General features: G+C 40.6%; 1 protein-coding gene across 4 annotated transcripts in view; it reads left to right on the top strand.

The window, feature by feature from the left end:
• Positions 1 to 27,776, top strand: part of BEGAIN (brain enriched guanylate kinase associated) — a 159,807-nt gene that overhangs the window by 74,147 nt on the left and 57,884 nt on the right. For 2 of the 4 annotated variants that reach the window (XM_080394560.1, XM_080394562.1), the window contains 2 exons: positions 10,274 to 10,363; positions 25,485 to 25,646. In XM_080394560.1, the coding sequence (XP_080250686.1) occupies positions 10,274 to 10,363; positions 25,485 to 25,646 (252 nt within the window). The remainder of the gene's footprint in view (positions 1 to 10,273; positions 10,364 to 25,484; positions 25,647 to 27,776) is intronic. The other 2 variants (XM_080394561.1, XM_080394563.1) reach the window with 1 other exon arrangement.

Below are 27,776 nucleotides of genomic sequence, written 5' to 3'. Positions count from 1 at the left end.
CCCAAATGCAGAGGTTCCAAGGAAGACTGTGGAAAAATGGGAAAAAAGGAGAATTACACTGGCAATAAAGGACTTAGAAGCTATCTTTTAATGTATTGCTAGTTTACACAGCTGATACCTTAAGCATTCTAATATTTCATGTTAGGAAACCAAAACATCTTTCCAAATTTGCCTCTGAGATTGATAAAAATTCAATTCTAGACACAGAAGTCTTTTTGGCCAGATACCTATACCATAATGTTCTCCATGTTGAAACACAACTTTAAGTGCACTCAGACACAGCAGCTGGAGCTTTGTAAAGATTGCCTGAAGTCAAGCCGTAAAAAAGCTTGGAAAATGGATCTGCTGCTGGGACGCTGGAGCAAAGTGTTTATGCCAGCGAAAAAGCAAGGGGGAAATTATTTGCGATGGCCTAATTACATTAGAACCAACACTTATTCAGCTAGTTGAAGGAAAGAACCACGGGAAATAGAGGAAAGGGCAATCCTTAGGTCAGTCTGATATTTTTCCTCTGTGTGGAAAACCATTCCTCATGAAAAGTGAGTTCTGCCATTATACAAAAAATCATCATCAAAATGACAGCGTTGGAGAACCATTACTAATACTGAAACTTCATGAGGTGTAAAACATCTAAGGAAGTAAAGTTCCAATGGCAAATATCTACAGACAAAAGGTATATTTTCACACCTTTACAATGCGTTCCTGGCTATTGCTTCCCACGGGAAATAACAAAATGCATTTAAGCAGTATACAGGCTATGCCCTGTCATTGAATTATATTGCAAAGATGATCTATAACCCTGAAAAGTGTGACTGTTTTTGTTCTATAGCAATAGTTCATAAGCTGCAAGACAGTAAAGGTAACTAATGCTTGTCACAATATGCAGATGATCAGCTTCCCAAGTAGGAGACTCAAAATGAAATATTACTAACAATTTATGATTATTTCCATGCAGATACTGAATGACTAATTCCTATCATGTTTTTCTGTAGTTGCAGGAGGGAGTGTTTCTGCACCTGTTTCTCTTCCCCCAAATCTAATCATCAGTAAAATTGTACTCAGCCAGCTGTTAAATTTCAGATCAGTTAGTGTATTTCATGCATTTAAAGTCTGACAAAATATGGTCATATAGCCACAAAAAAAATGCCACAGTGATACTAAAGAAGTGATCGCCAAGCTTGTGAAGTTTCATGCAGTCTTGGATTTTTTTGTACTACATAACTAGATTCAAGCCAATGGTGGATATTCATATGCAAACTAGGATACCCAGTTCATGCAACAAAGTTAGCAGAAGTTTGGAAAAACATGGCCTGTTTCCACAGATTCTTTTGAGAGCTTAAACCAGTTTTTAATTATTAGAAATTTATGTAAAGCAGATTAGCTCATGTCATCTCCTGTGCCATTTTTCACAGAGGGTATGGCATCTTAGTATTTGGAGAACAGAGTTCATTAATTCATTTAGTCACAAAACCTTACAGTTTGTTGATACACCTGTACTGAACCAACTGCCTTGTGCCTGAATGAAACATAATTTGTGTTTTGGCTACACAAGTATTTGAAGGCATCAACAAACAAAATCAAACCTTGCAAGTAGCTCCAATCCTACCACAAATGCTCTGTCAACATGCCTAATACAGTGATAATTACTCATTCACATATTTATAGTCTGAGCATGAATGTTTAACTCTAAGGGCTTTATATACTATTTGCCACATACATTTTATGAAAGTAGTTGATTTGAAGTATGTACATACACATACGTGTGTGTGCATATACATACACATCTACTCCACAAAAGGCTGCCCGCATGGTTTCATAAAAACAGATAGATAAATAGCTAACTAAGGTAGATATGATGACCTGGTAGAATTATTGATTGTTGAGTTCACCAAAAATTTTCCACTTAAAAATTGCTTAATGTTTTGCAAAATGTTAACTATATCCATTGGACTGTTTCATGCCATATTTTTACATTAAAATGCCTCAGACATATCTGAAAATACAACCAAGGAAAAAACATTGTTTTACTCATAGCAAAAAAAACAGCCCATCATTTTTTTTCATTTAAGAAGCTCCCAACTTGACTGCTTTGGAGCTAGGACCTAAAATACTCCAAGAAGCCTTCCAGAGTGACAAGAATTTTTGCTCTAACAAGCATAGGCTTGCCAAGCTGGCGAAGAGGGCTTTAAACAGAAGTCACCAGGGGAGAGGAACCTCAATCCATCCCACTCCTACTAATTTTATGTCAATGTCAACAAGAATTGCCCAGAGCCTGATAGAGGGATCACAGGTCAGCAGGAGAGCATCTGAAGAGCAGCACAAAGGAATTCCAGCCACTCCAGCCAGTAAATCAGCTTCGTCAGGAGCCCAACTTAGAGGCCCTTATGCAAACGTGCATAGCATGGGGAATAAACAAGAGGAGTTAAGAGACATGCACAGGGTTGCACGGCTATGATCCTACTGGCATCATGGAGATGTGCTGGGATGGCTCCTATGACTGGAGCATTGGGATGGAAGGATACAGGCTCCTTAGGAAGGACAGGTAGGGAAGATGAGAAGGGGGTGTTGCCCTCTATGTCAGTGACCAGCTGGAGTGCACAGAGCTCCATATGGGGATGGATGAGGAGCCAAGGAAGAGCTTATGGGTCAGGATCATAGGGAAGACATACACAGGTGACATTATAGTGGAGGTCTACTACAGGCCACCCAACCAGGAAATTGGGCTGATGAAGCCCTCTGTAGACAGATAGGAGCAGCCTCACATTCACAAGCCCTGGTCCTCATGGGGGACTTCAACCACTCCATATCTGTTGGATAGACAACACAGCAGGGCATAAGCAGTCCAGTTGGAATGCGTTGATGATAAATTCCTTCTCCAAGTGATACAGGAGCCAATGGGGAGAGGTGTCATGCTGGACCTTGTTCTCGCAAACAAGGAGGGGCTGGTGGGGAATGTGAAGCTTAAGGGCAGCCTTGGCTGCAGTGACCACAAAATGGTGGAGTTCAAGATCCTTAGGGCAGTGAGGAGGGTGCACAGCAAGCTCACTACCCTGGACTTCAGAACAGACTTCAGTCTTTTCAAGAATCTTCTTGGTAGAATACCATGGGATAAAGCCCTAGAGGGAAGAGGGACTCAAGAAAGCTGGTTAATATTCAAGAATCACCTCCTCCAAGCTCAGGAGCCGTGCCTGCCAACAGAGAGGAAGTCAGGCAAAAACACCAGGAGGCCTGCATGGGTGAACAAGGAACTCCTGGGCAAACTCAAACACAAAAAGGAAGCCTACAGAGGGTGGAAGCAAGGACAGGTAGCCTGGGAGGAATACAGAGAAATTGTCTGAGCAGCCAAGTATCAGGTTAGGAAAGCTAAAGCCCTGGGCAGAATTAAATCTGGCCAGGAACATCAAGGGCAACAAGAAAATCTTCTGTAGGTACTTTTGCGATAAAAGGAAGACTAAGGAAAATATGATCTCTCTCCAGAAGGAAACAGGAGACCTGGTTACCTGGGATATGGAGAAGCAAGAGGTACTCAATGACTTTCAATTGCTTGGTCTTCACCAGCAAGTGCTCCAGCTACACTGCCCAAGTCACAGAAGACAAAGGCAGAGACTGGGAGAATGAAGAACCAACCATCTGCAGTAGGAGAAGATCAAGTCTGAGACAATCTAAGAAACCTGGAGGTGCACAAGTCCATGGGACCTGATGAGGTGCACCCACATGTCCTGAGGGAACTGGCAGGTGGAGTAGCTAAGCCATTATCCATCATATTTGAGAAGTCATGGCAGTCCAGTAAAGTTCCCACTGACTGGAAAAGGGGAAATATAACCCCCGTTTTCATAAAGGAAAAAAACAGAAGACTCTGGGAACTACAGGCTGGTCAGTCTCACCTTGGTGCCCAGCAAGATCATGGAGCAGATCCTCCTGGAAACTATGCTAAGGGACATGCAAAATAAGGAGGTGAGAAGAGAAGAGAAGGCAAGGCACCAGCAAGACCTTACAGCAGCCTTCCAGTACCTAAAGGGGGCCTGAAGAAAGCTGGAGAGGGACTTTTTCCAAGGGCACATAGTGATAGGACAAGAGAAATGGCTTTAAACTGAAAGAGGGTAGATTTAGATTAGATATAAGGAAGAAATTCTTTACTGTGAGGGTGGTGAGACACTGGCACAGGTTTCCCAGAGCAGCTGTGGATACCCCATCCCTGGAAGTGCTCAAGGCCAGGTTGAATGGGGCTTTGAGCAACCTGGTCTAGTGGCAGGTGTCCGTGCCCATAGTAGGGGGGCTGAAACTGAATAAGCTTTAAGGTCCCTTCCAACCCAAACCATTCTGTGATTTTTATAAACATTCAAAGTGGCACACTTCAAAAGCACCTGAAAAAAAAACACAAAACCATAGCTGTTTATGAAGGACATTAGTTTGGCAACTAGATCTCACATAGGTTCAATTTCAGTTAAGTAAACTTGATTCCAGAGTTTGAAGACAGAACAAGGCTTCCTCCTTAACTCTTCCTGACAGATGAGGCTTGCTGTAGTGTCTGGCTTCCGAAGAGGGTTCATGGAAGCCATCTTTCACCTCCAGCATTGCAGCAGCTGATGCACAAAGAGAAGCCAGTGGCCACAGCAGAAACAGCAGATGGGGATTGCACAGCTGGGCAAAGCTGGAGGTGAAGGGAAGCTATGGCAGAAGTCTGTTAGACTAGTGGGGCAAAAAAAAAAAGACAAGAAAGGACAAGGACAAAGGGTGGATTTTTGTGCCTGATCAGAAAGATATTGAGAGGTTAGCCTAAGCCAGCAGTCTTTTTGCCAGTGAAAAACCCTGAAATGTGTTTAGCTGAGCTGGCAGAGCAACATCTCTGTGTTCCTATATTGTCAGAAAACAGGTATTATCTTCGCTGGTAACAAGCGTCCTCATCTTCCTCCCTTTTCTGCTCAATGGATATTTGCAGCCTTCTTATATTCCCAGGTACTCTGTTAGCATCTGTGTCTGCGCTGTGGAGATACTATTCCGATCTGATGCAGGTTGCTACAATTGGGAGGATGCATTGTTCTATAGGACCCTGTTTTTCAATCAGGGAATTATATTTAAAATATTCATTAAGATATATTGTTGCAATCCCTGCAGCAGTTTTACATTATTTAATGCTGTGGCCATAGATCTGGGTAACTCCAGGAATAGAACTGCCTCCCCCTCACAGAAAATGGATTGTTTGACATTAGCTCCAGCCTTTGTTCTGTGGAGATGACAGCCAGTTACCTACACTGGCAGAAGTAGTTGGAGAATATGTAGCAAGTGCAGCTGACAGCATCTTGCAAGTCTGTGATGCTAAATCAGCATCACTGCCACGTGCCTCTTCAATGAGAATGGAATGTGGAGGTAGAGTCGTGACGGTAAGTTCCAAGGTGTCCCTGTGGTTTTTCCAGCTTGCTCTGTCAATGTTTCATCTGGGGTTATTAGTGTTTATAAAAGCATGCCCTTGAAATAGCTGCACAGTGTTAACAGAAGCAAAAATAGCTGTTCTTGTGCTTAACTTCTTCATATTGGGGTAAAATAGGGCTAAATTGGGCAAGTACAAAAATCATAATAGCACAACCCAGTTTAAGGGTGACTTTCAAATCTCCTTTAGGTCTTAAACAGCACTGAGTTTAAGCTAAAATCATACCAGAACACATCCTTTCTACAGAAAATCATTCTCCCTTTTACAGATGCAAGATTTGGGGTGGCTTTTGCTTAGAGATTGCTGAAGTCTGTTCACTAAGTCCTCTCCTCTACTCACAATTGAAGCAACCATTAAATTCCCCAACTTCTGAAAAATACATTTCAGAAAAATCATTCAGATTTGCACTGGCATTTGTAAATTAACCATGTGTATCCTACTGGATGCCAGGTGCCCACCAAAGCCACTCTATCACTTCCCTGCCCAGCTGGACAGGGGAAAGGATAATGAAAGACTGGTGGGTCAAGATTAGGACAGGGACATCACTCACAATTATCATCATGGGCAAAACAGACTCCAATTGTGGAAAAATTAGTTTAATTTATTACCAATCAAATCAGAGTATGATAATGAGAAATAAAACCTTAAAACCACCTCCCTGCCTTCATCCCAGGCTTAACTTCACTCCTGTTTTTCTTACCTCCTCCTTGCCAGCAGCTCAGGGGGCTGGGGAATGGGGGCTGTGGTCAGTTCATCATGTTGTTTGGGCTGCTCCTTCCTCTTCAGGGGGAGGGCTACTCACACTCTTCCCCTGCTCCAGCATGGAGTCCCTCCCATGGGAAACAGTCCTCCACAAACTTCTTCAACATAAAACCTTTCCATAGACTGCAGTTCTTCACAAACTGCTCCAGCCTGGGTCCCTCCCACAGGGTGCAATCCTTCAGGAACAGATTGCTTCAGCACAGGTCTCCTGTGGGGCCACAAGCCCCACCAGCAAACCTGCTCTGGCCTGGGCTCCTCTCCCCATGGGTCCACAGGTCCTGCCAGGAGCCTGCTCCAGTGTGGGCTCCCCATGAACTCACAACCTCCTTTGGGTGTATTCATCTGCTTCAGTGTGGGGGGTCCTCTGCAGGCTTCAGGTGAATATCTGCTCCACCATTAACCTCCATGAGCTGCAGGTGGATGTCTGCTCCACCATCAGCCTCCACAGGCTGCAGGGGGACAGCCTGCCTCACCATGGTCTTCAACATGGGCTGCAGGGGAATCTCTGCTCCGGCTCCTGGAACATCTCCTCCCTGCCTTCTGCCCTGACCCTGGTGTCTGCAGAGTTGTTGCTCACATAGTCTCACTCCTCTCTCCAGCTGCAGTTGTAGTTGTGCAGCAACTTTTTTCCCTCTTAGCTATGTTCTTCCAGAGGCACTGCCGCCATTGCTGATGGGCTCAGCCTTGGCCAGTGGCAAGTCCATCTTGGTGCCAGCTGGCATTGGCTCCGTTAGACATGGGGGAATGTTCCAGCAGCTACCATAAAAAAGCAGTGGGTTTGATGAGTAGTATGTGAACCAGGGATCTTTGTATATATCAGATGCCATAAATTTTACTCACCTATGAAATATTGGAGAGGGGAGAATAAGGGGCGTGGTGTTTACTTTTCTCCTAACAGTATTTCTTAAACAGACCTGTATGACTCTGCTCCAGGCACAGTGGATCAATCACCATCTGCCATCAAAAGTGATGAATTGTTACTTGCTCATCTCTAGACAGTGAAATAAAGTGTTGATCATGTTTCACTGAGAAATCCACCTTTTCTACTTTTTTTTTTTTTTTTTCAAATTGGCTATAGGTCTGTAAGCATCCTCTGTGATTATTGTCAGATGAGCCACAGACAATATCTGAAGTAACACACTGCATGTTCTAGGACAAGACAAGGAAACACAGACTATTACAACAATATGCCTAAATTCGAAACTCACTTGACACGAGTCGGTCTCAATCACATCAGTGAGGGATAAGGGAAGCTCTGCAGAAAGAGGAAAATGAGTTACATTACCATGCTTTGGCAAAATAATAAATCTCAAAATTTTATGATCTGAAACACTTTATCATCAGGTTTTAGGGACTAGTATTTTTTCTTGTAGTGAACTACTAATTGTATACCGTGACTATACAATATTCTTTTTAAATAAGCTTGTTTATTATTTTCGATACTTACAAGTTTCTTACAACCGTTGTTTCAGAAAGGAAACAACACAGTAACAACTGGGAGCTTTTTCCATTTTGTTCCTTTTAAAATTACAGTTGCTTTAGACAAAAATGTATGTATGTTTTTCTGATTTCTAATTTTTCAGTGATAAAATAATATCCCATGTAAATTGCAGAAGCTGAAAAATTAATTTTTGTGTTTGTATATCAGGCAAATAAATAAATCTTACAGTTACTAATTATTTTTCAACTTTGCACATGAGAATGTGATTAGACTGACTACAACTGACACTGATTATCTGAGACAGGATGTTATTAAATCCCTTTGGGGAACTTTTGAAAGACCCACCACATTTACAGCAGAGAGCTTTTCTCTGCATTAGCTCATTTATGGAGCAATTACATGGGACGTACTATGGAAAAGATGTCAGGAAAAAAACTGAGCAAACAGCTAAAGTGGAATTCAGACCCTTCCCCTCTGTCAAAACATCTCACAGCCTCACAGCCTGAAAATGTTTTGTCAAGATTATCTACAGCAAAGCTATTTGCTACATATCAGTAAAAGGTACGAGACAGGTTAGATTAAGACTACACGGCAGAGGGCTAGTAATGGATCTCAAGACAGCAGAGATTTCTCCCTGCTCAAATGGCTTCTTTGCTCCAAGAGCCCCCACTTCATTAAATTTGTAGCCTTGAAAAACCCAATATTTTCATTTCATCCATCTCAGAATTTTCACGTTTTGTTATTTCATTAAAAAAACTACTATGAAGGGTTTATCAGTGAAGTGTGGGCAAATATGCAAAAAATATATACTGGTTTGAAAAATCTCCACTGGTTCTGGAATAATCTGTGGCTGAATTCACTGATTATTTTTTTTTAATTTTTTTTTCAAAGTTAAGATTTCAAAGATCTGATTTTTTGGAGCAGTTTACAATTTTGTACCTAAAAATATGCAGATTAAAAATGGAGAGCAGGTACGGACCATTTTCAAACCTGTATTCCTACAATGGACTATTATCCTGACACCCATAGCTGAGAACGAAAATACATAGTGAAGTACTGCAGGTCTGGTATGTATGAAATAACTACACACCTACTGATTATGAGATTTGCAGTCTGAGAACATCAGAAAAGCTGTGAGAGATACATAATCCAAAGTAATATTGACAGTTCACTGAAGAACCAACAACACTGAGGTATTACAGATTGCAGAGATTTATTCTCACCTCCACTTTGATTTTAAAACTAATATTGCTGTAAATACATGTGATGACAACACTTAAACCTCACACCATTTCATTTCTTCTGTTGTCCCTGGGTGTCTTCACATACTTAATCCAAGTCCAGGATGGAAGAAGTTAAAAGACACTTAAATGTTCCTTTTTCAACGAACAACTCAGTGGTACAACTGGAGTAACATGCTGGGATTCACTTAGTGCTTTTCCTCAGAGTGCCTTAAAGAGCATCATCTTGCTGCCAGTGGTTCTTAACATGAAACTGATACCAGGGTGGACTTACAGCAGTGGAAAGAGACTCAGCAGAGTTCTCCTTTCCCATAAACACTGAGATTCTCTGCTGCTCTCTGTAGCACAGTTATTGCTCCTGAAATGTTTCGTCCATGTAAAGATTTGTTCACAGTCCAGAAGGTCCCTACTTTGAAGTACCCACTGGTAACTGGTGATGAATACTGGAACGTAGGATTTTCTGCATTGTAGTGATCACCGACCACAGGGAAAGCTTATGCAAAAAATCTGATAAATATGAATATGCTTCAGCCAGGAAAAACGGATCTTTTATTGCATTTATCCTTCAAGGCATGTTATGTGGCATTTCTGATACTGCAAAGGAACACAGAGACACTGTATTCTGTGTGGCCAAATACTGTAGTCCTTACTCAGTTTTTACTCAGGAAAAAACTTGGCTTGAGTGAGAATTTGCTTGACTAAGGACTGAACAGTGTGTTTTGAATCTTACCAGCATTGCTTGATGCTCATGTTGGGCAACAGATCTCATTGCTGATTTGCCTGCCTTGTTGGCCTTCTCCTGGGCTCTGGATCTGCTTTTGCTGTGTGTTATTTATAGCTTATATTGCTAGTTCAGATTGCTTCTCTTTGTGCTTTTCATTTCTAGCAAATATTTTGCAGCTATTGTTCTGCTGCTGGTAGATGTGCATGGAACCTGGTATGTGGAACTTGAACCTCAGCCCAGATTTAATTAGCGCTGTTAAACATGTTCTCACTATGGTGCTCAGAAGGAATTTTGCTGACCCTCTTTCAATGAAGCATAAATTTGTTTAATATGATGTTTTTACAATGCAAACATATAAGAGCTTGATTCACAAATCTTAAGACCAAATGCTTCTCCAGTAAAGCAGATGGAGTGGCACCCATTTACAGCCCTCATAAGGTCAATTATAATTGCTTATTCTGACCTAAAATAGTCATAAAAGAAAATCACTAGATTTGTGTACTGTAACATCACCTTGTCTTGTAGTTTTAATACTGCTTTAAAATAAGATATCCTGAATACTAATTACTACCAAATTATGCCATAGTCTACTTATATGCAGCAAAACTAGCTAGGTTATCACTCGTATGTCTTATGAGCCATACCTAGCCATGGTTTATCCTCTATTCATGCTACAGGGTACGAAATTCCTGGGTGCCAACCTGCCTATGGCAACCTAGAATTCTCCAGGGCAGGCTCGCAAAATCTTCACCTACTCTCTGGGACAGGTAACTAATAAGTGATGTTTTGTGAAGTTATGCTTTCTTTCTAACTTTCTGATGTCCATAAAAATGTTTCATTTCTTCATGTCAGTCTGTAGTCTCTCATCATTCAGTTGCGCTATGTTTTCTGAACTAGGGGAATAACAGCAGATCTGTTTATTATAGTACTCTAGATGCTTGCCACAGCCAAGCCTGTAATAATTGTTATTAACGTGTATAAAACTGAAAGATGTGAAAGAAGCTGCAAAATCCACTGCTGCCTACTACCACTTAATATTTTTTTCTGATGGATTAGTTCTTATAAGACAGACAAAATGCATTTCATTGTTGATGGCACAGTTATCTGGGTAGTACACCCACCTTTCTTAATTGCTGGTATGTATATATTCTCTCTCCTTTATCAGGTTTACATTAATCTTCGGTCTCCTGAAGCAAGGATTTTTTCAATGCTATAGGTACAGCATTGAAAGGATGTTGAAAGGATGGAGGAGTTACGACTGATTCTAGTTTACATTCCTATGCAGCACACAGTATAAGTTTTTTTCCATATTTGCTTAGATTCTCTTCTGCTTTTCTCCTGAATATATTCTTTGTTCTTTGTTGCTCGACTTTATTTCAAGTGGCAGGTATGTAGAAGAAATGTCATTCACTGATCCTATAGCTTTCAATGACATGAAAGATTGAAATATATTTCAGTGTAAGTAATTAGATAAAAAAGACAGGCTAAGCTTTAGATTGCCTTATGGAATCACACAATCATAGACTCATTTAGGTAGGAAAAGACCTTTGAGATCATCAAGTCCAACCATTAATCCAGGGCTGCCAAGTCCATCACTAAACCATCTTGAAGTCTATTGATTTTCTTTGAACAATGTGTGTGAATTTTCATCTTAAGAGTGCTGCTAGTATAGGAAAGATGTAAGTGAGATTCTTTTGGTATTTTTAGGCACAGTCTACACTCTGTGTAGTGAAAAAAACAACAGTCTTGGAAAAGTGGTTTGAATTTCTATTTTTCAGTTCCCTGGGACTCTGCACATGCACTCTTACCTGTGTTTAGATAAGCTTGATGTAAAAATAGCTGTGGTCTGCAGCTTGTCCTTGTTAAAACCTGGAGATGACCAGTGATGTGAAATATAATCAGGGCATATAAAGCTTTTTCTCAGAATGTTTGACCCTGATTCCAATTTGATTGAATATTTTAAAGTCTTTGAAAATCAGAACAAATTCATACAACCACAGTATAATCACTGAGATTGATCTTATGTGGTGTTTTTAAATAGATGCCTGTGAGGAAGTTCAGAGTCTTAGGATGACATTTAGTAACCTTTCTGTAGGGGTCCCTAAAAAAAAATATATCTTTTTTCCTACCATCACTGTCCACTTGCAGTTTTTGCTTTCAAAAGAAAATAAGCTTACTCTTTTAGAGGACAATACGACAATTTATCTCCAAGGCAGTTTATCTCCAAGTATACCAAAGCTTAAAATGTACAAATCTGGGAATTTAGCTCAGGTATTTAGCCATTTTATAAAAAATAATAAACAGACATTAAAAAATAATGTTCATTTCCCTCCCTGTTTTTCAGAAATCTCACAAGGATCTAAATTTTTAGAGAGATTTTAGTATTTCCTGAAAGCTTGCTTATTTCTTTCCTGTTGATTAACTCAAATCTTAATCACACAATTTCAACTTATCTAGACTTTACAAATTTATCTGGAAACTTGCTTTTCAATTATATTGAAAAATATCAGCTTACTGAAAGAATGAGAAAACAAAACCATTTGTTTGTGAAATGAAACATAGTGAGTATGACAACTGTCAGCACTTACAAAATGAGGATAGATTCTATTTTACCCAGCCTGATGCATGCACTTTAACCTTTAAAACACTAATGAGAAAGCAACCAAAATTTCAGCAAGAGAGTCATAAGCCCAAGTCTCAATTCACCCAGAATGCTAAAGTAATTCAGTTATAAAGAAAAAAAAAAAAAAAGGTCTGTGTTTATGCAATCCACATCTCAGGGCGCAAGAGGCATTTTTGGGAAAGTTTGTAGTAACAAAGCTGCTTCCTCACTCTGCGTGGTTCCTTGGGGTGCTGTGTCTGCAGGGCAGGTGGAAGCAGAGGGTTCCTGTGTGGTCTCTGAAGCAGCACGTTGTGTATTGATTTTCACATGACCAGTGCAAGCATTTTTTCCAGAGGAATACCTGGTGCCTGATTTGGCCCCTCCACAGTTACACAGAGCTCCTTCATTTACTGGCTCACTGCAAAAACTACGGAAGAGTTAATGCCAAGGTGCTGGACTGCTAACAGGAATTTGGAGGAATGCAGTCCTTTTCCCTCTCTTTCCCTATAAACCCACAAAAAAGGCAACAAAACAGTCGTACACTGACAAGCCAGTTCAGCTGAGGGAGTGGGATAAAATAGACTAGGCTGAACTAATAAATCATGACATTAGTTTGGGAGGAAGGTTGTATGAAATGACTGCACAACATGCTGAGCAGTGGGGAACCTGCTAGAGGTGAACTCATTTATACTCTTGCAGAGTAGAAGATGTCTCAGTTAACAAGTCCTAAAATAGTGTGCTGCAGTGTTTAAAACAAGGTAGGGCTCTAAATAATTAGCCAAAGACAACAAATTCCTTTCTCTTTCTTTCCTTTTCTTCTTTTGCTGTAATATCAAGTTGATCAGAGAGCCGAGGATCATTTGTTATTGTAGGAAAACTAAAAATACCTTGAAATATTCAGGCAAAAGAAGTTCATTCAGATAACAGGTGATAGCTCTTACTGTTCTTGTTTAACGTCCTACACGTGAGTCTGTGTGTAGCAATAGTTCCCTCAGAATCTGAATTGTCTGTGCACGGCTGTGAATTTGGGTGTGTCTAGGGTAAGGAGTATTATTTAATCAATTTATATAAATCAGCGTCTTTATTTAATTTCATTGTTTGCTTGCGCTAATAAACCAGCGATCTGTTCTACTGCTAGAAAACCTTCCAAAAAGTCCCTAGAGCTCACCTCCATGGCATGTCACTTTAGTAACATCATACAGCTGTGTGTGATGGGGGAACTAAATGATGAACAGAGACTACAGTAGAACTGACTGCACCTACATGGAAAGCATCTGAGGGGTCAGTGCTGTGTCTCGCTCAGTCATTATCTCCTACACTCTTGAGTAAAAATATCTGGAAAGCATTGGCATTTTTTTAAAGGCAAGCACCTATGGGTTCAAGTTATACATAAAACGTGAGCTTCTGTTTTGTAGAACTTCTGTCACAAAAGAGGATCAGAATGCAACTGTCATCAGATACAATTAAAAAGAAAATTCAGTATTTTACCCAAATGAGATCATATACACTCCTTATTAAGGAAAAAAGCAGTGGCATATGCAGTTCCTTCTCCCCTCAGTCCCAGTCCAGTATAATTCTGTCTGACTGGTCTTGGAGACAGAAGGGTATGTTTAACATTTTCATCTGCTTAGCATAACCTTTCTGACAGAAGTGCTAAGCCAGCCCACCACAATGAGTCCCTTGAGCCAGAAAAAGATGAATTTCAAATCAGAGGAAAGAGAAGAGGATGTGGAAATGAAGGAAATAGCTAAGGTGAGAACAGACATGATAACCTCTGCCCGTCAGCCTATGCCTGGATGCTTTATACCAAATGAAACGGGAACAAAATTCTGACCCTACTACTAAAGCACATTTCTAAAGTACTCCCCTACTGCACCTCCAGCCTCAGTCCTTTAATAGAAAGAGTGAGATAAATTTCAGCGTGCTTCTGGGCAGTGGGTCTCACCCATTCTCATTGCATGTCCTATTACAAATAAATGGCACAAGTCAGCAGGAACCACATTCCTGTTCCAGCACAGCTTGATCAAGATGAATCAGGAAGGTAGATAAAAGCTAAAGTGAGAAAGGTTTAATAAAGCAATTAAAATATAACTTTATAAGCTTGTGAGCTGATGGGGCAGGCTGCTTTCAGTAATTTCCAGAGGGAGCACTTAGCTGTGACTACAAACCAAAGCAATCTAGAAGCTGGCCACTCGAAGCTGTAAGGAGAGATGCTGCAACTGAAGGCAGCTTGCTCAGTGGCCTGGAGAGCTCTCTTTGGCTTCCAAATCATAAATTGAAGTCTATGTCTAATTTTGCTACCTCACTTTCTCAATATCCCACTCCTTTTTTTCCCTGTATTTCTCATTATTGCTTAGTAGTTTGTATTCCCTAGTGAGATGCTGTGCATCTAGGACTCTGCCAGACATTAAAAAGCAGGCAATGTCTGTTCAACAGCTTTACTTTCTGTGCAAGGCAGCCCCCCAGTAGGCTTTGTTACAGCAAGAAGCAGTTGTTGCAGTCAGCCTTTTCTGCTGCTTTTCTTATCCTTTCATACCTTGCAACTTTACGTCGTAACTCACCATTTCTTCTAGCCAAATGTTTTATGCAAACATATCAGCCTCTGGAAAGCCAGAAAATAGTGTCTCTTACAGAGATGCACCTTATTCCAGAGTCCTGTCAAGAGCAGAGTCCGGGCAGCAAGCAGTGCGAGGATCCCTTCATCTATGGTCAAGGCTGTTATGTCTCTGCTCTTGTACAAATGTTGCCTGAAGTTTGCCATGCCAGAATTCGACTCCCTTCTCTCCCAGCCTCACCAGCTGACTCATTTCAGGTGTCAGCCAGAGCACTAGGCAACATTTGGACAATGCAGACAATTTGGAGTAGGGCATGAACATGAGCAGAGTCCTACATTATCATGAGAAAATCAACATATTCTTCCTACCTCAACAGAATGAGTCAGAAGACATATATTCCTCTTTGAATTGCATGCTTTTCTTCTCTTGCAACTTTATCTTCCACCTGTTCACCCCTTCATTTTCCAGCAACACGGAGAAACAAATTGAACAGGGACAGTCTTTATTTAGACTTCTGTGGGATCACTCACTGGACCTAACAGTTTGCATTTAAGCCACTGACTTTAAGAGTCTTCCTGCCAGAGCTGAAATCAGTTGGTCTTCACAGCCTTTAGGAAGAGCCTACACAAAGGCACTAGGAGGCAGTTTGGAAGAAGGCAGAGATGGTAAGAGCTTCTGCTGCTTCCACTCTTTCACTCTGCTTCAGTCACCTTTCAATTTGGGCACAAGGCTTCTGCTTGTTCGCAGTGCACTGCATTCATTTCTCGCACACAGCCAGCCTGACCACGCTCGGGTATTTAACCTCAAAAATGTCTCGTAAGCAAAAGCGGTCATCTTGCTAGTAGGAAACAGAAAAGTATTTTGAAGACTCCAGATCCAAATCAAGTGAGCAGAGGTATTAAACCAGTCCTCAGAGAGATGGCACAGCTTTTCGCTCTCCGTGCCGCCCTGTACCGAGCACGGTGCTGGGCTGGCCAGCACAGCTGCCTGTGGTAGATGGTACACATCCCATTTTGTAAGTCCACGTTAGCTGCTCTGCACCCTTGATTTCTTAGTGCTCTGGCTCCCTAGATGCAGGTCTGGATTCCCACTGTTCGTGTTCATTTGCCCTTTGCAGTTTTCAGCACACGGGGGAATCACAATTTCCTGCTGAAGAAACTTCATTTTAAATAATCGAAACACCTTCAGCGTCTATTTCTGAAAGCTGTAATTTTATTCATGGCATTTCTATTCAATCCATTCAGAGCCTGAGGTTATGGATAGTACCTTTAAATAAAGGACAATTTGTATGTCTTTATTAAAAGCATATTTAAAAATCTTGCCACGTTCCACTGACAATAATGGCATTCACTCAAGACAACTCAGTGCTGACAGCTAGTCCTCTAAGGGTTTTTTGCATGTCAACATGTAACTGAATTTTCATATCTTAATTGCCTCATATTACAGTTAATATTGAACATTCTTGGATAGATATGTCTGTGGGCTTTGGATACTTGTTATAGAAGTCACCACTTCTGCAATGAAAGACTGCTGGGTCAATATCACCAAAACATAATTCAGTTTTATTTTTAGGAGAGATCTCTCTTTTCCACCTCTTATAAGCCCAGCACAGTTTAGACACACGTACCGTATAATACCTGTTGTCTGGTCTGAATTTTTAATTGTGCAAATTATGCAAGACCCAGATACCCACATCTTAAGCAAGGAAAAGCTGCCTTCCGAAATCCAGCGATACTTCTGTTTTAAGGTAGTTGTATCAGCTTTCCAGGTGCTGTAAATAGGCTCTCAAGTTAAGGATCTGTCCTATAGCACTTTGGACTTCAACTGCTAAACATCTCTTCCCACCACCACCCCGCTTCCCTTCCAAATGACTTTCTCTAATGTTTCTGATAAAGCATCCCCTCTTCTCTGGTTTAAATTCTGCCAGAATGTCTGGAACCTAAGAAAAGGATGGTATTACTTGTTTTATGTGCCCATCAGTCATCTGGAAACTATCTAAGCTCCAGATTTGGATCACCCACACATTTGTTCTGAAACATATGTACAGGCCTTCCCTCTCACAATCCAAACCCAGCTTCAGGTTGTTTATTTTGAAAATGAGTACTGGAAAGAAAATTCAAGCAGTTTAATACTTGCAAGTAAACCTCCCCCCCCCCCCCAAAAAAAAAAGCTATCTATCTATATAAGTATATGTATATATATATATATATATCTATCTATAGGAGGGAAAGATCTGCATGAAATTTGACAGGCAAACTGTTCATACTCCAAAGTTTCAAATATTTAACAAACTTCTTTGAAAGTAATGGAGAAATTTGGTGGATGTGCTGTAGTTAAAAAAAAACCAAACAGGCAGACCCTGTGAAAATTTGGAAAAAAAAAAACCAAACCCCCCAAAAAACCCAAAACAAACAAACAAAGAAAAAAAAAAAAACAAAAAAAAAAAAAAAAAAAAAAAAAACCAAAAAAAGTGAGCTGGACAAAGTGAGTGTGAGCCTGAAATTACAGGAAAATACCTATTGAAGAACTTGGATCCATATATGCAGAGGCATTTGTTTGGGTACAAATGAAGCTGCTGAATAAAGAGCACAAGAGCATTGGGATTTGTGGACTGGGCTCTGAGTCTAAACTGCAGCAACATAATATATTTCCCCAATAAAACTAATTTCAAGTCCATAGTGGATTCTTAGAATCTGGATCTAGAGTTTGTAATTTGGTCCCATCCCCCTCCTAATCAGACAGAGCAAGCACAAGGTTAGCCACAAAGGCTGCAGACAAGGAAGTTAATTTTGGCATTACCCTTTTGAAATGGTTACCCTGAGCATGTAACACATAATCAAAACTTGATTAACATAGAAATCCAATTACTGCTTCATTAAAGCTGTTTCATTAAACTAGAAAACATTTGTAAAATGCTTGGACTTCATTTCCCAACAACTACAAATCTAACAAACATTGTTGAGGGGTCAGATTCAATGCCACAACTGTCATCTCAAAGCTATCCCTCCTAAGCCAAGGTCTGGGTGCCTTTCTTGCAGCACATCCACACTGGGCAACATGCAGACCTGGCGTGCCCCATGCCTGAGCCGTGCTCCATGACCAGCAGCAGAGATGTACTAGAATAAAAGGTCCTGGGTAATTAGACACCACCCCCCCCCCAGCCACATATCAGCAGGAGTTGCTGAAACCAGAACTCCCTGGTATCCCTAAGGTCAGGCTGGGAGTGCAGTCCACCTCCATTGAGCGGCAATGCAGTGGCACCGAGGACCTGTTGGGATCTCTGCTAGCTGCAAACGTCCCCAGAGCTCTCTGTCCCCAGCTTGCTGCTCCCTGGGGTGCGAGCTGTATGTCAGTAAGAGGTACCCCAGGGCTTTGCCTCCTGCCTGGCTGACCTCCCTTGTTGCTGTGTTGATAGGCTCCATTCAGAGATGGGAAGCAAAACCAGGGATGTGGCTGTTTGCTCTCCTGGAGCCAAACAGTCCGTCTCTTTGCAGAGGTGCACAGCAGCTTCACACTGTTGGGAAACCACTTCCAGAAATTCAAGTGCACAAACCTGGCCCCAGGCTCCCTGGCTGCCCACCAGGTTACTGCTCCTGGCTATCATCAGTTGTCTGAGTGGGCATGACATGTCTGGGCTCACAGGTGGTCTCTTGGCCATTCCCAGAGACCCTCTCCTGCTTTAGACTCCTTCGCAGCAAGCACCTGTACAGGGCTGACTGGTTTTAAACTCTTCCCTATATAAAAACCCACAGGGTAGAAGAAAAGATGTTTTCTGAAATCCAGTTCCAGCATATATTTTTAAAATTCTTCCAGAATATAAAGATTTCCTTCAGTGCTCACAAATTCCTGATCCTATGAAGGCTTTTTTAGAATGTGATATATTGACAACATGAAACAGATCTGATAAATGCTTTAAAAGCATTTAGTGGTTCTTTTTTTTTTTTTTTTTTTTTTTTTTTTTGTGGGCCTCCATGCAATCTAAGCACACCAGAAAGGGAATACCATTACCTCATGTCATACACACGGTACTGAGTCAGGAAGGAGGGGGGTTATCTGAAGAGATGCAGTTGTCTACATCTGAGCTACTTGACTAGATTCCCTCTGTAATTAACAGAAATGGATACGTGCAGATTTGCATTACCTAATCTAAAAGTAGGCTTCTAAAATAGGTCAGATTAATTTCATCTTAATAGTACCTGCTCATCATCACTGACCCAGCACAGGAACCAGAGCTGCCCAGCAGTATTGCCCTACCTCGCTTGGCCAGTATAACACAAGGCACATTTGCAAAGCCAAGTACAAGGCTCAGAGCCCCAAACCCCAGTCCATTTAACTCCAGTCTACACATTCCTTCTCCCAAGGCAGGATGTTTACCCACAAAACACAATTAATTTGACTTACATTTCACAGCTACATTAAAACTTGTTTTACTACATAGAAACAAGAACCTTTGATATGATTTTTCCGTATTTTTTACATGAGCATCTATATTGCCCTTGTTTTGCGTTCCTTTCACTGCTAATTTCCCTCCTAAACACCATTAATCATATTTTGTTTTACTCACTCCTAGAGCTGTGTGAATGAACATAATCAGTCCATTCAGGGAGAATTTCAATAGTTCAAAAAATGAGTTTGCTCTGTTTTTTAAAAAAAATGCAGACTCATCTACAAAGCAAAGCCCTGGGGTGGCAAGCAGATGTAAAAGTGCTGCTGAAGCAGTTTGACCAGTGAGGTGGAGATGTGGGGTTTCCAGGACACTCCACCAATGGAGCAGCCCAACAGACATCAGTTCTCAGGGAGTAACAGCTCAGCTTTGCCTGAAAGCAAAGATGAACATATGAAAATATGTTCATCTGGTGCTTCTCCAGCCAGCACTACAGATGAATCGTGACCAAGGGCTGCAGGCTGAGATTGTCACATGTTGCCCCTGTCCATGGTGCTCACCAACCTGCGCACCCTTCCCTGGGGCTGAAGCTGTGCAGAGTGGCACCAATGTTCAGCTTAACATACAAGCTGGCAGGAACATCTAGGGAAAAAAATACCTGTTTTGATTACTCACTGCCCTTTGGGGACAGAGGTCTATTGCAGACGGCGAGGTGACACCACAAAGGCAAACACCTCTTTGCTTCAATCCTTGTGCAAGCTGGGATGGCAAACTTTTAACACCAGGAAAGAAACACAAGGAGTATTGGGTGGAACTTGAACTTGCCTGCACAGCCTTCTCATCTTTCTCCTGTAAAATAGACCTCTCTGCACTAAATGTGGAGCCTGAGCCCTGATAATATCTCCCCAGAACGGCCTCTGAATTATTTCTGGGGATCAGCTCCAGCAACAGGATTCAACAGAGGCTTGGCATCTCTCTGTAGGAGCACTGCCGGAGGGAAAAAGGCTTCAAAGTCTCCAGCAAGGAGCAATTCCAAACCTGGCAATTACTGCAGCTTAAATTTTTGTGGGCACAAATTTCTATGCCAATATATGTTTTCATATCTATTTTATACTTTTTTTATTATAAACAGAGCTAATTGATGAAAATAATACTTTGCAAAGTCTGGAGACCTGTTTTTAATAACCTTTAAAGTAGCTTCCCTTGAGACGCTTTCTTTCACCAGTCTAAATATTTAATATTTAGTATTGTACTTACTGTCCCTGTTTTTAGAGAAATACTTTAATGAAGCAAAATGGGTAATGACTTGCAAACCACTGGTTGTCACAGGAGCAGGACTTTAGAGATCATTAGAAGAAATAGAAAACCACTTATGGAAAAGGTCCTACTCTACAGGATTTTTGAAGTCATCCTGTAATTCCACACTCCTCCCAGCTGTCAGAGTTTCAGGAAGTCCATGGAATATAGGATTTGTGTTTTCTAAGACATAGCAGTACCAGATTTCCAGAGAATATTTTTTTATTTGCAAATAAATATTCTCCTTTCTCCTAGCTGTACTTTTTCCATGTAATTATTTTCTCAGTTTTAGATATGTAGTTATAGGTATAGATATAAAATAAAGAATCATAAGGACCCATTAGCCATGGAAGATAAGCTATGAGTTATGATATTCTGATTTACCAGCATTAAAAAACAATTGTGCAGTAAACTTTTCTAATTAACTGGTATGTGACAGGCAGAAATAATATGCAGCTAGTTTATGGAGTTGGTTGTTTTGGAGAAGGGGGGAAAAATGGCTAACTTTCTGACTCCATATTTTTACTTTTTGGGGTTTTTTTTCCCTCTTTTCAGCACTGTTTAAATTACCAAATTTTCAGGGCTACCCAACAAAATTAAGCACTCCTTATGAAAAACCCAGACTTCACAAGCAAAACCCACAACACAGCATAAAGTGGCTGTGTTTTCCACCATTCAGCATATTCTCGTCAGAACACAATTTCTTTGTTTCTAAAATTTTTATCTTTCTGTGTAATAACTTGTATTTTAATTAATCGCTATTTACTTACTACTACATCTTCAGGAATCCTATCCGTCACATGAAAAGGGGGAGAAGGGAAATTTTCTCCACACTGGGTGTTTGATCTATCAGTGCCCCAGGAAAACCAAGACCTTTGTGCCCAGCCAGTGTCCCATTACAGGGACCCCTCACTCAACAGTTCGTCTGGGCTGGAGGGCGATTTGACTGACTGGCTCAGGGAAAACATGCCAACAGCATCAGGGGGACCCCTCAGCAGGTCTTCCCACTGTATTTGAATATGTTACCCACTGCCAGCAACTGCTAGCACCCGCAAAGGACTAACACTAATAGTTTCGAAATAATGCTCTTCATTAATGTAAACTTGTGACAGAATAAGGTTCAAAGATTTCTGGTGATAAATAACACCAACTGCAAGCAAGCTTTAAACAATATATCTAACAGCAGGTAGCGTAAGTCGCAGAAAAAGGTTCTTACCCAATAGGCATCCCTATAGGGGAGAAGACAGGTTCAGTCTGTCAACTGATCCCAGAAGTTACGATAGCATCTTCCCTAACTTCTCCCCTCATTTGTCCACTTGTTGTACTTCACAGTACATTGCATATTCATTCATCACACACAGGATTGGTTAGAAATTTCTCACTTCTACCTTGATTGGAAGTCCCTTCATTCCACTTAGAGAGTGGGTCAGCTTGACCTAACTTAGCAAACACTAAATCAGAGTTGAGTAATCCAGGAGTTTAGACAACAATTCTGCCCCTTTGGACTTATTTCAGTCCAGGACTAGTTCATCTCCTTCACATTTATGTGGAGCTTGAGTGACTCTAGTCATACGTATTGCTGTTACTGACTGGCATCGTATGCCCAGTAAGGGGCAGTAGCACCTTGGAGGCAGGTAACTTTGAGATGGAGGTGTGCGTTGGTATTTCAATGTTATTACAATTATTCCATCTGCGGAAAGTCATTTCTCTACAACAGTTGCCTCAGCCACGGACATCTTGTGGATTCTTCATGCAACAACTGCTATGAGGCTTATCAGCTGTGTGGTGCCATCAAGTTCCCATTCCTGCAGGGAGCAAGAATGAGAAGACCTCAGTGTCTCCACTCCGCTCCACCCTCCATTACTCCTATCAGCAGGTGCTGAGCTGGCAGGGTGTGTTGCTTAGGGAGCTGTGGTGATGTAGATTCCATGCGTGCCAACCATCCTTAAAGCGACATCTGTATTTTACCCTAAAAAAAAGCTTTCTGTAATACTACGCTTCCATTAGGTCCCACTTCTCTCTAATTCCCCCCAAAGTAATTTTCCCACACCATCATAAACCAGGTGTTACTGTTCCTGTCCAAAAATAGTAAGTCCTCTTAAAAACAGCCAGCTGGTTTTGTGTGTTTCAGATGAGTTAAAGCACACACTAAGCAGGAGTTGTACTAAGTTTGGGAAGGTTTCAGGATGCCATCATATCTTTCCAGTTTAGCTGGGAGTGAGTGGAGTTTTTTCAGAATTATGGTTTGCTGAATGAGAATAACTTTGAAGTTGCCTAACTTATGCCTTAAGCACTGGGTTTTTTCCTTATTCTGTACAACATTACAGGTATGCTTTACTACCCAAAGCATTATGTGGAAGAGTACACGTATGTGGACTGTTTCTCTAAAGCTTATTACTATAGGATTGGTTTTAAATGAATAAATTATCCCATTCTGAAAGCAAAGAATTCAAGCATACAAACATTTCAAAGTGAACTTCAAGGTTGAAAAAAAAGGTTAAGCTTGAAGTTTAGACTTCAAAATTTTGCTGAAACTTTGAAGCCCTAGCACAAGGTTCAGGCTGCCAAAACTTGGCAAACCATCCAGACTTGAATTCCAAAGCACATTTTGGCATCTCAGACGAGCACTGCCTTCTACCTGAGGATTGAGATTTACCCAGAACTCTAATTTTGAACCCCAGATTTCCCCACATAGACAGGTCTGGGCACACAGGTATATTCAGAAGCAATTTTGCTGAAGGAGTCAGGTGTTTTACTCCTACCTAATCTTCACACAACTGAGACACAAAGCAAGAACGTACCTACATGAGGAAGCAGCGGACTAAGTTATTGGAGACTGTTAGCTTTTTTCCCTATTTTGTTAAGCAGTCTCCAACTATTACTGACTTAAAACATCCCCAGCATTCCTGCTATATTTGTATCCCTACAGCCCTTCTTCCTCCCGGAGGCCAAACTGCCTGTGGCCAAACCTCCCCTGATCTGGTTTAATTTGCATTAACTGCACTTGCCCAGCATAGAGCAGCAGCCTGGCCATTTTTATCTAAAACCATAGTTGGAGGACCTACTGTCTACTTTTTGTACGAATCCCAGTGGTTGGATTTTTAGAGCAGCAGCAGACTTGAGATGAAATCTCTTTTCACTTTAAACACTTCTGACACCGTAACTCCCACTTCACAGAAGAAAATCCAAGTTGCCAGGCTACAGGAAGGAAAACTGACCACTCTTCTTTCCCAAGATGAGCAAATGAGTAGTGAGAACAACAGGACAGAAGCAGAGCAAGTGAAAGGTGTTATGATGTGGTAACATCATGAAGGAGGACATGCAGAAATGAGCAGCATGGGTTCAGAGTCTCATTTCCCTAGCTAATCGGGGGCTTTTATTCATCAAGTGAAATACAAAAACTAAATGATTGCATTAACTGGAGCTGCATTAAATGTCTGAATTAGAATGTGTTATTTTAAGAGAATATAACTACAAGTGGTAATCTAAGTATAACCGTAACCACGCAATATGTGTAATTGAAATAGAGCACTGTGTTGGCAAAACATTAGGCTGTTTCTGAGCTCTAAGCTGCATGGATCAAGTAAGCAGCAATTGTAAAGCTCTTGCATTAACTTACCAAAGCTCCTGTCGCAGCCTGTAGAGAAGGCAATCACACTGAAGACAGCTCAGAGAAGTCTTTCTTGAAGAATGGCATGTTGTTCCCAACTCTCTTTTTAATTAGAGGCCCAAATCATTATTCTCCTGAAGCTGATGGCAGTGCTCACTTGACATCAAAGGGAATCAAGTTTTGCCATTCTTTTATGAAGAATTATTTTTATCGTATGATTTAAAACAAACAAGGCAATTCACAGTGCATCACATGGTAGCACTTTTGTCTCAAGGTGATGGCAGATTCCAGCTCTGTAGTGTCTCAGAGGTCCCATGTGAAGCTCCAGGATCAGCTCAGTACTGAGGCTGCAGTGTCCAAACCAAGTTACCGTCACCTCCAGAGAAACCAGCTCTGACTGGAACCCCATCCTGCTGTGCAACTGGCAAACATACTAGAAGACTGAGGAGCTTAACAACTAAATAGGCAAGGATAAAAGATCTCTATTGTGCAGATAAGAACTGAGGCAAGTGCAGACTGGTTCCCCTGAAGCCTCACTGTCAATCTCCAGTAAAGCAAGGAGAGGATGGATCACCAGGTTCGCTGCTTCAAATCCAGAGGGATGATTTGGGTGCAGATGACATTTTGACCTTCATGATAAAAATTTTGTGCAGATGTCCTTGCTTTATGCTATCTTATGTCATCTCTAAAAATAAAGACAAGAGTATTAATAAAGTGAAAAACCTCCTCTCCAAATTCTGTGCCTAGTGCTTTGGTTTGTCAGAGCATAACTGAAGCTAGCTTACAAGCCGGGTGTAAAGTTCTTCGTTTGTGAAAGAACTGTGAAAACTTTAGGATGACACCTGAGTCTGGGAAGCCTTTGCTTCCAAATAAGTGGGAAAATGGGGAAAGAGCCATAACTTTACAATTACTATAATATTAATTGATTACCATTCTCCAGAAAAAATGTTGAACAATGTCTCTAGCAGCTCTATGGCCAGGTATTGGGGTGAAAATTGAATCAAATCAAACAAAATTTTCTTTCTCCACAAAATACATTATAACTTTAATTATTGGCAAGGAAATATTTTTGCACAGTTTATGTAGAGTTGCTGCTCTATAGATATCTGCTGCTTCAGTCATAGTATGTTAAGATAACTCTAAATGAAAGGTCCCGTGTGAAACCAAACTCTAGACTGTATTTTGTATTTTAATGAGGATTCTTTCACAAAATATTTCATTATGGCTAATGAGAGATTAGCAAAGAAACTGCTAGAAAGGACAGATGGGAAGACAGTCAACTGTCTAAATCAGAAGATTTCCGAAGTGCAGTAAACAAATTATTAAGCACACTTTTCTGGCTTAATGCCAACCTATACTCTAGGGAATTGGTCAAAGAGTGGATCATGAAAAGCTTTTTGGGAGCAGCTAAATTCTACAGCTGTCATCTTTGTTTTTCTAGTACTTTGCAAGAACAGAAGGGGGAATTACGAAAGCGTCTATCATACACTACCCATAAGCTGGAAATGCTTGAAACGGAGTTTGATTCTACACGTCAGTATCTTGAAATAGAATTGAGACGTGCTCAGGAGGAACTTGAAAAAGTAACTGAAAAACTGAGAAGGTTAGTAACTAACTTTTTGAAATAAATAGTTATTAGGAATTTACAAGTGGCTGTGCTAAAGACATATGTAAGTAAAAATACAAGCATATAGTCTCAAAACCTACATCATTTGTTATTTATTGATTACGCATTGTGTTTTCCCATTGAATATATGTATTTCACTTATCTGAATATATATTACATACCACATGAAATCGTTCATGTGATATGTAAGATATCTCTGTATTGAAAGTAAATATGCAAATAGAAATATACCTATATAGGTGCATATATGACATTGCTTATGTGTAAACACATTTGGGTTAGTGCCACATTGTGTAAACATACAAAGGTTATAAACACATGGCATATATATACTTACACTGTATATATACAGATAAAAATTTTTTAATGAGTTTGGCTGAATATTTCCTGTTGTTACTCACCATTGCACTGATACAAGAGAATAGAATTTGGCTCTCCATCATTCAGAGCTGAGATTATGTTAAATCCAAATAATAGAACATTTCACATCATGCTATGGCAAATCATTTGCTTTTTAGTCCCAAGTAGAACAGAATGATACTGAAAACCTATTATTGAAAAATGTTGAAGCTGTGGTACCGTACTATTGCAAATCAGTGGCCCAGTTAATGATAATGACGAATTATAATAAGCATGCACTCATGACATTCCTGGTACTGATTAAAATGGTCTGTAATCTAGCTTTAAATTTATCAGTGATTCTTAATATCCATTTTTTCATTTGTTTGCAAAACTTCTGAACCTACAATTATCCATTCGTGTGGGAATGCATTTGCATTTCTTGTGAGACTTTCCTAAGCTGATGGAGATAATTGAACTGTTTGATTTAGTTCATTGAATGAGTCAAAACGAAATTCAGAATGGATCATTCCAGGGCTATACCCAAAGAAATATTTTTCATTCCTTGCAGAAGGCAAAACAAAAACCAAAACAAAGCCAGAAACCACCAACATATTGAGTCAACAAAACCTTTTCATGCAATTTTTAAACATAATTTGGCTGTAAGACCTCAAATTAGGAAACATCCTAGTGTGATCTTATTACTTAAATGCTTCCCTAACTGGGGAGGCTTCTTAAAGCAAGGCTAAAATAAGCGAGTGTCGTGAGGATCTTAAAATCTACGTATATCTATCAAGAGCAGTCTAGAGGTTCTCTGTATTGTTTTCTTGCCAACAATATTTTTCCTAACACTTAGAGCAGAGCTATGGAAAGTAACTTCACCCTTGATGTAGTTTTGTTCCAATACACTACAGGACAGGGAATGTTGGTACTCTTCTCTTGAAGTGTTTTTTTTGACACAGCTGCCATAAATCAGCAGAGGGGCTGACCGTCCCTCTTCTGTTAAAATGAAGAGGCTTCCTAGTCAGTAGCAAGTCTTTTATCAACTTCATTAGGAACTGATGAGTTAAGCACCCTTCAAAATCCAGGCCAGGCAGTCTTTCTTTGCTCATGGCAAAGTCTAGCGCTCATACCCAAACATCAGATTTGTAGAACTGACTTTCCAATATTCTAATGGAATATCGTACCATATTATGAAGAAAACTGATATTAAATTAAATAATATTATGTTTTGGGCAGGTGATTACTCCCCTGAAGGCATATCATATTGGAAGCCCAAAATATTTTACGAGGTGAGCTTTAAAAGCATTTCTATTGAGAATAGCAAGGCATACCACAAGCTGAATAACTAGCTTTCTCATCGTGGAGAAGGATAATGCCTGAAACAAAACTGTAATCCAAAAGCGTGTCAGCAACATGTCACAGAGGAAAATCAGTGTGAGAAACACAAGGAACTAGAATTAGTTTCAATAACGTGTCTCTTGCTTTATTCACTGCACAGGAAGAGAAATTCAACCCCCTCTAGTAAATAAGCCCTGTGTAACAAGATCCCACTTGCATGCTAGCAAACATTTCTGTTATTAAACTAGCATTACTGTGAAGTGCAGAATTCTTCCAAGAGGCTGAATGGACATCCTTTTCTATTCCTTTCTGAAAGCCTTTATTGTCTTAATTTACCCAGAATTACCTGTGTTGCTGCTAGGCTTCCCTTCTCTTACCCAAGCAAGGGAGCCACTTATGTGGCTCGAAGGTCAAGTTTTCGACCTC

The sequence above is a fragment of the Falco punctatus genome (genome assembly GCF_963210335.1).
Source record: "Falco punctatus genome assembly, chromosome: 7".
NCBI lineage: Eukaryota > Metazoa > Chordata > Aves > Falconiformes > Falconidae > Falco > Falco punctatus.
This window is presented reverse-complemented; position numbering and strand designations above follow the sequence as displayed.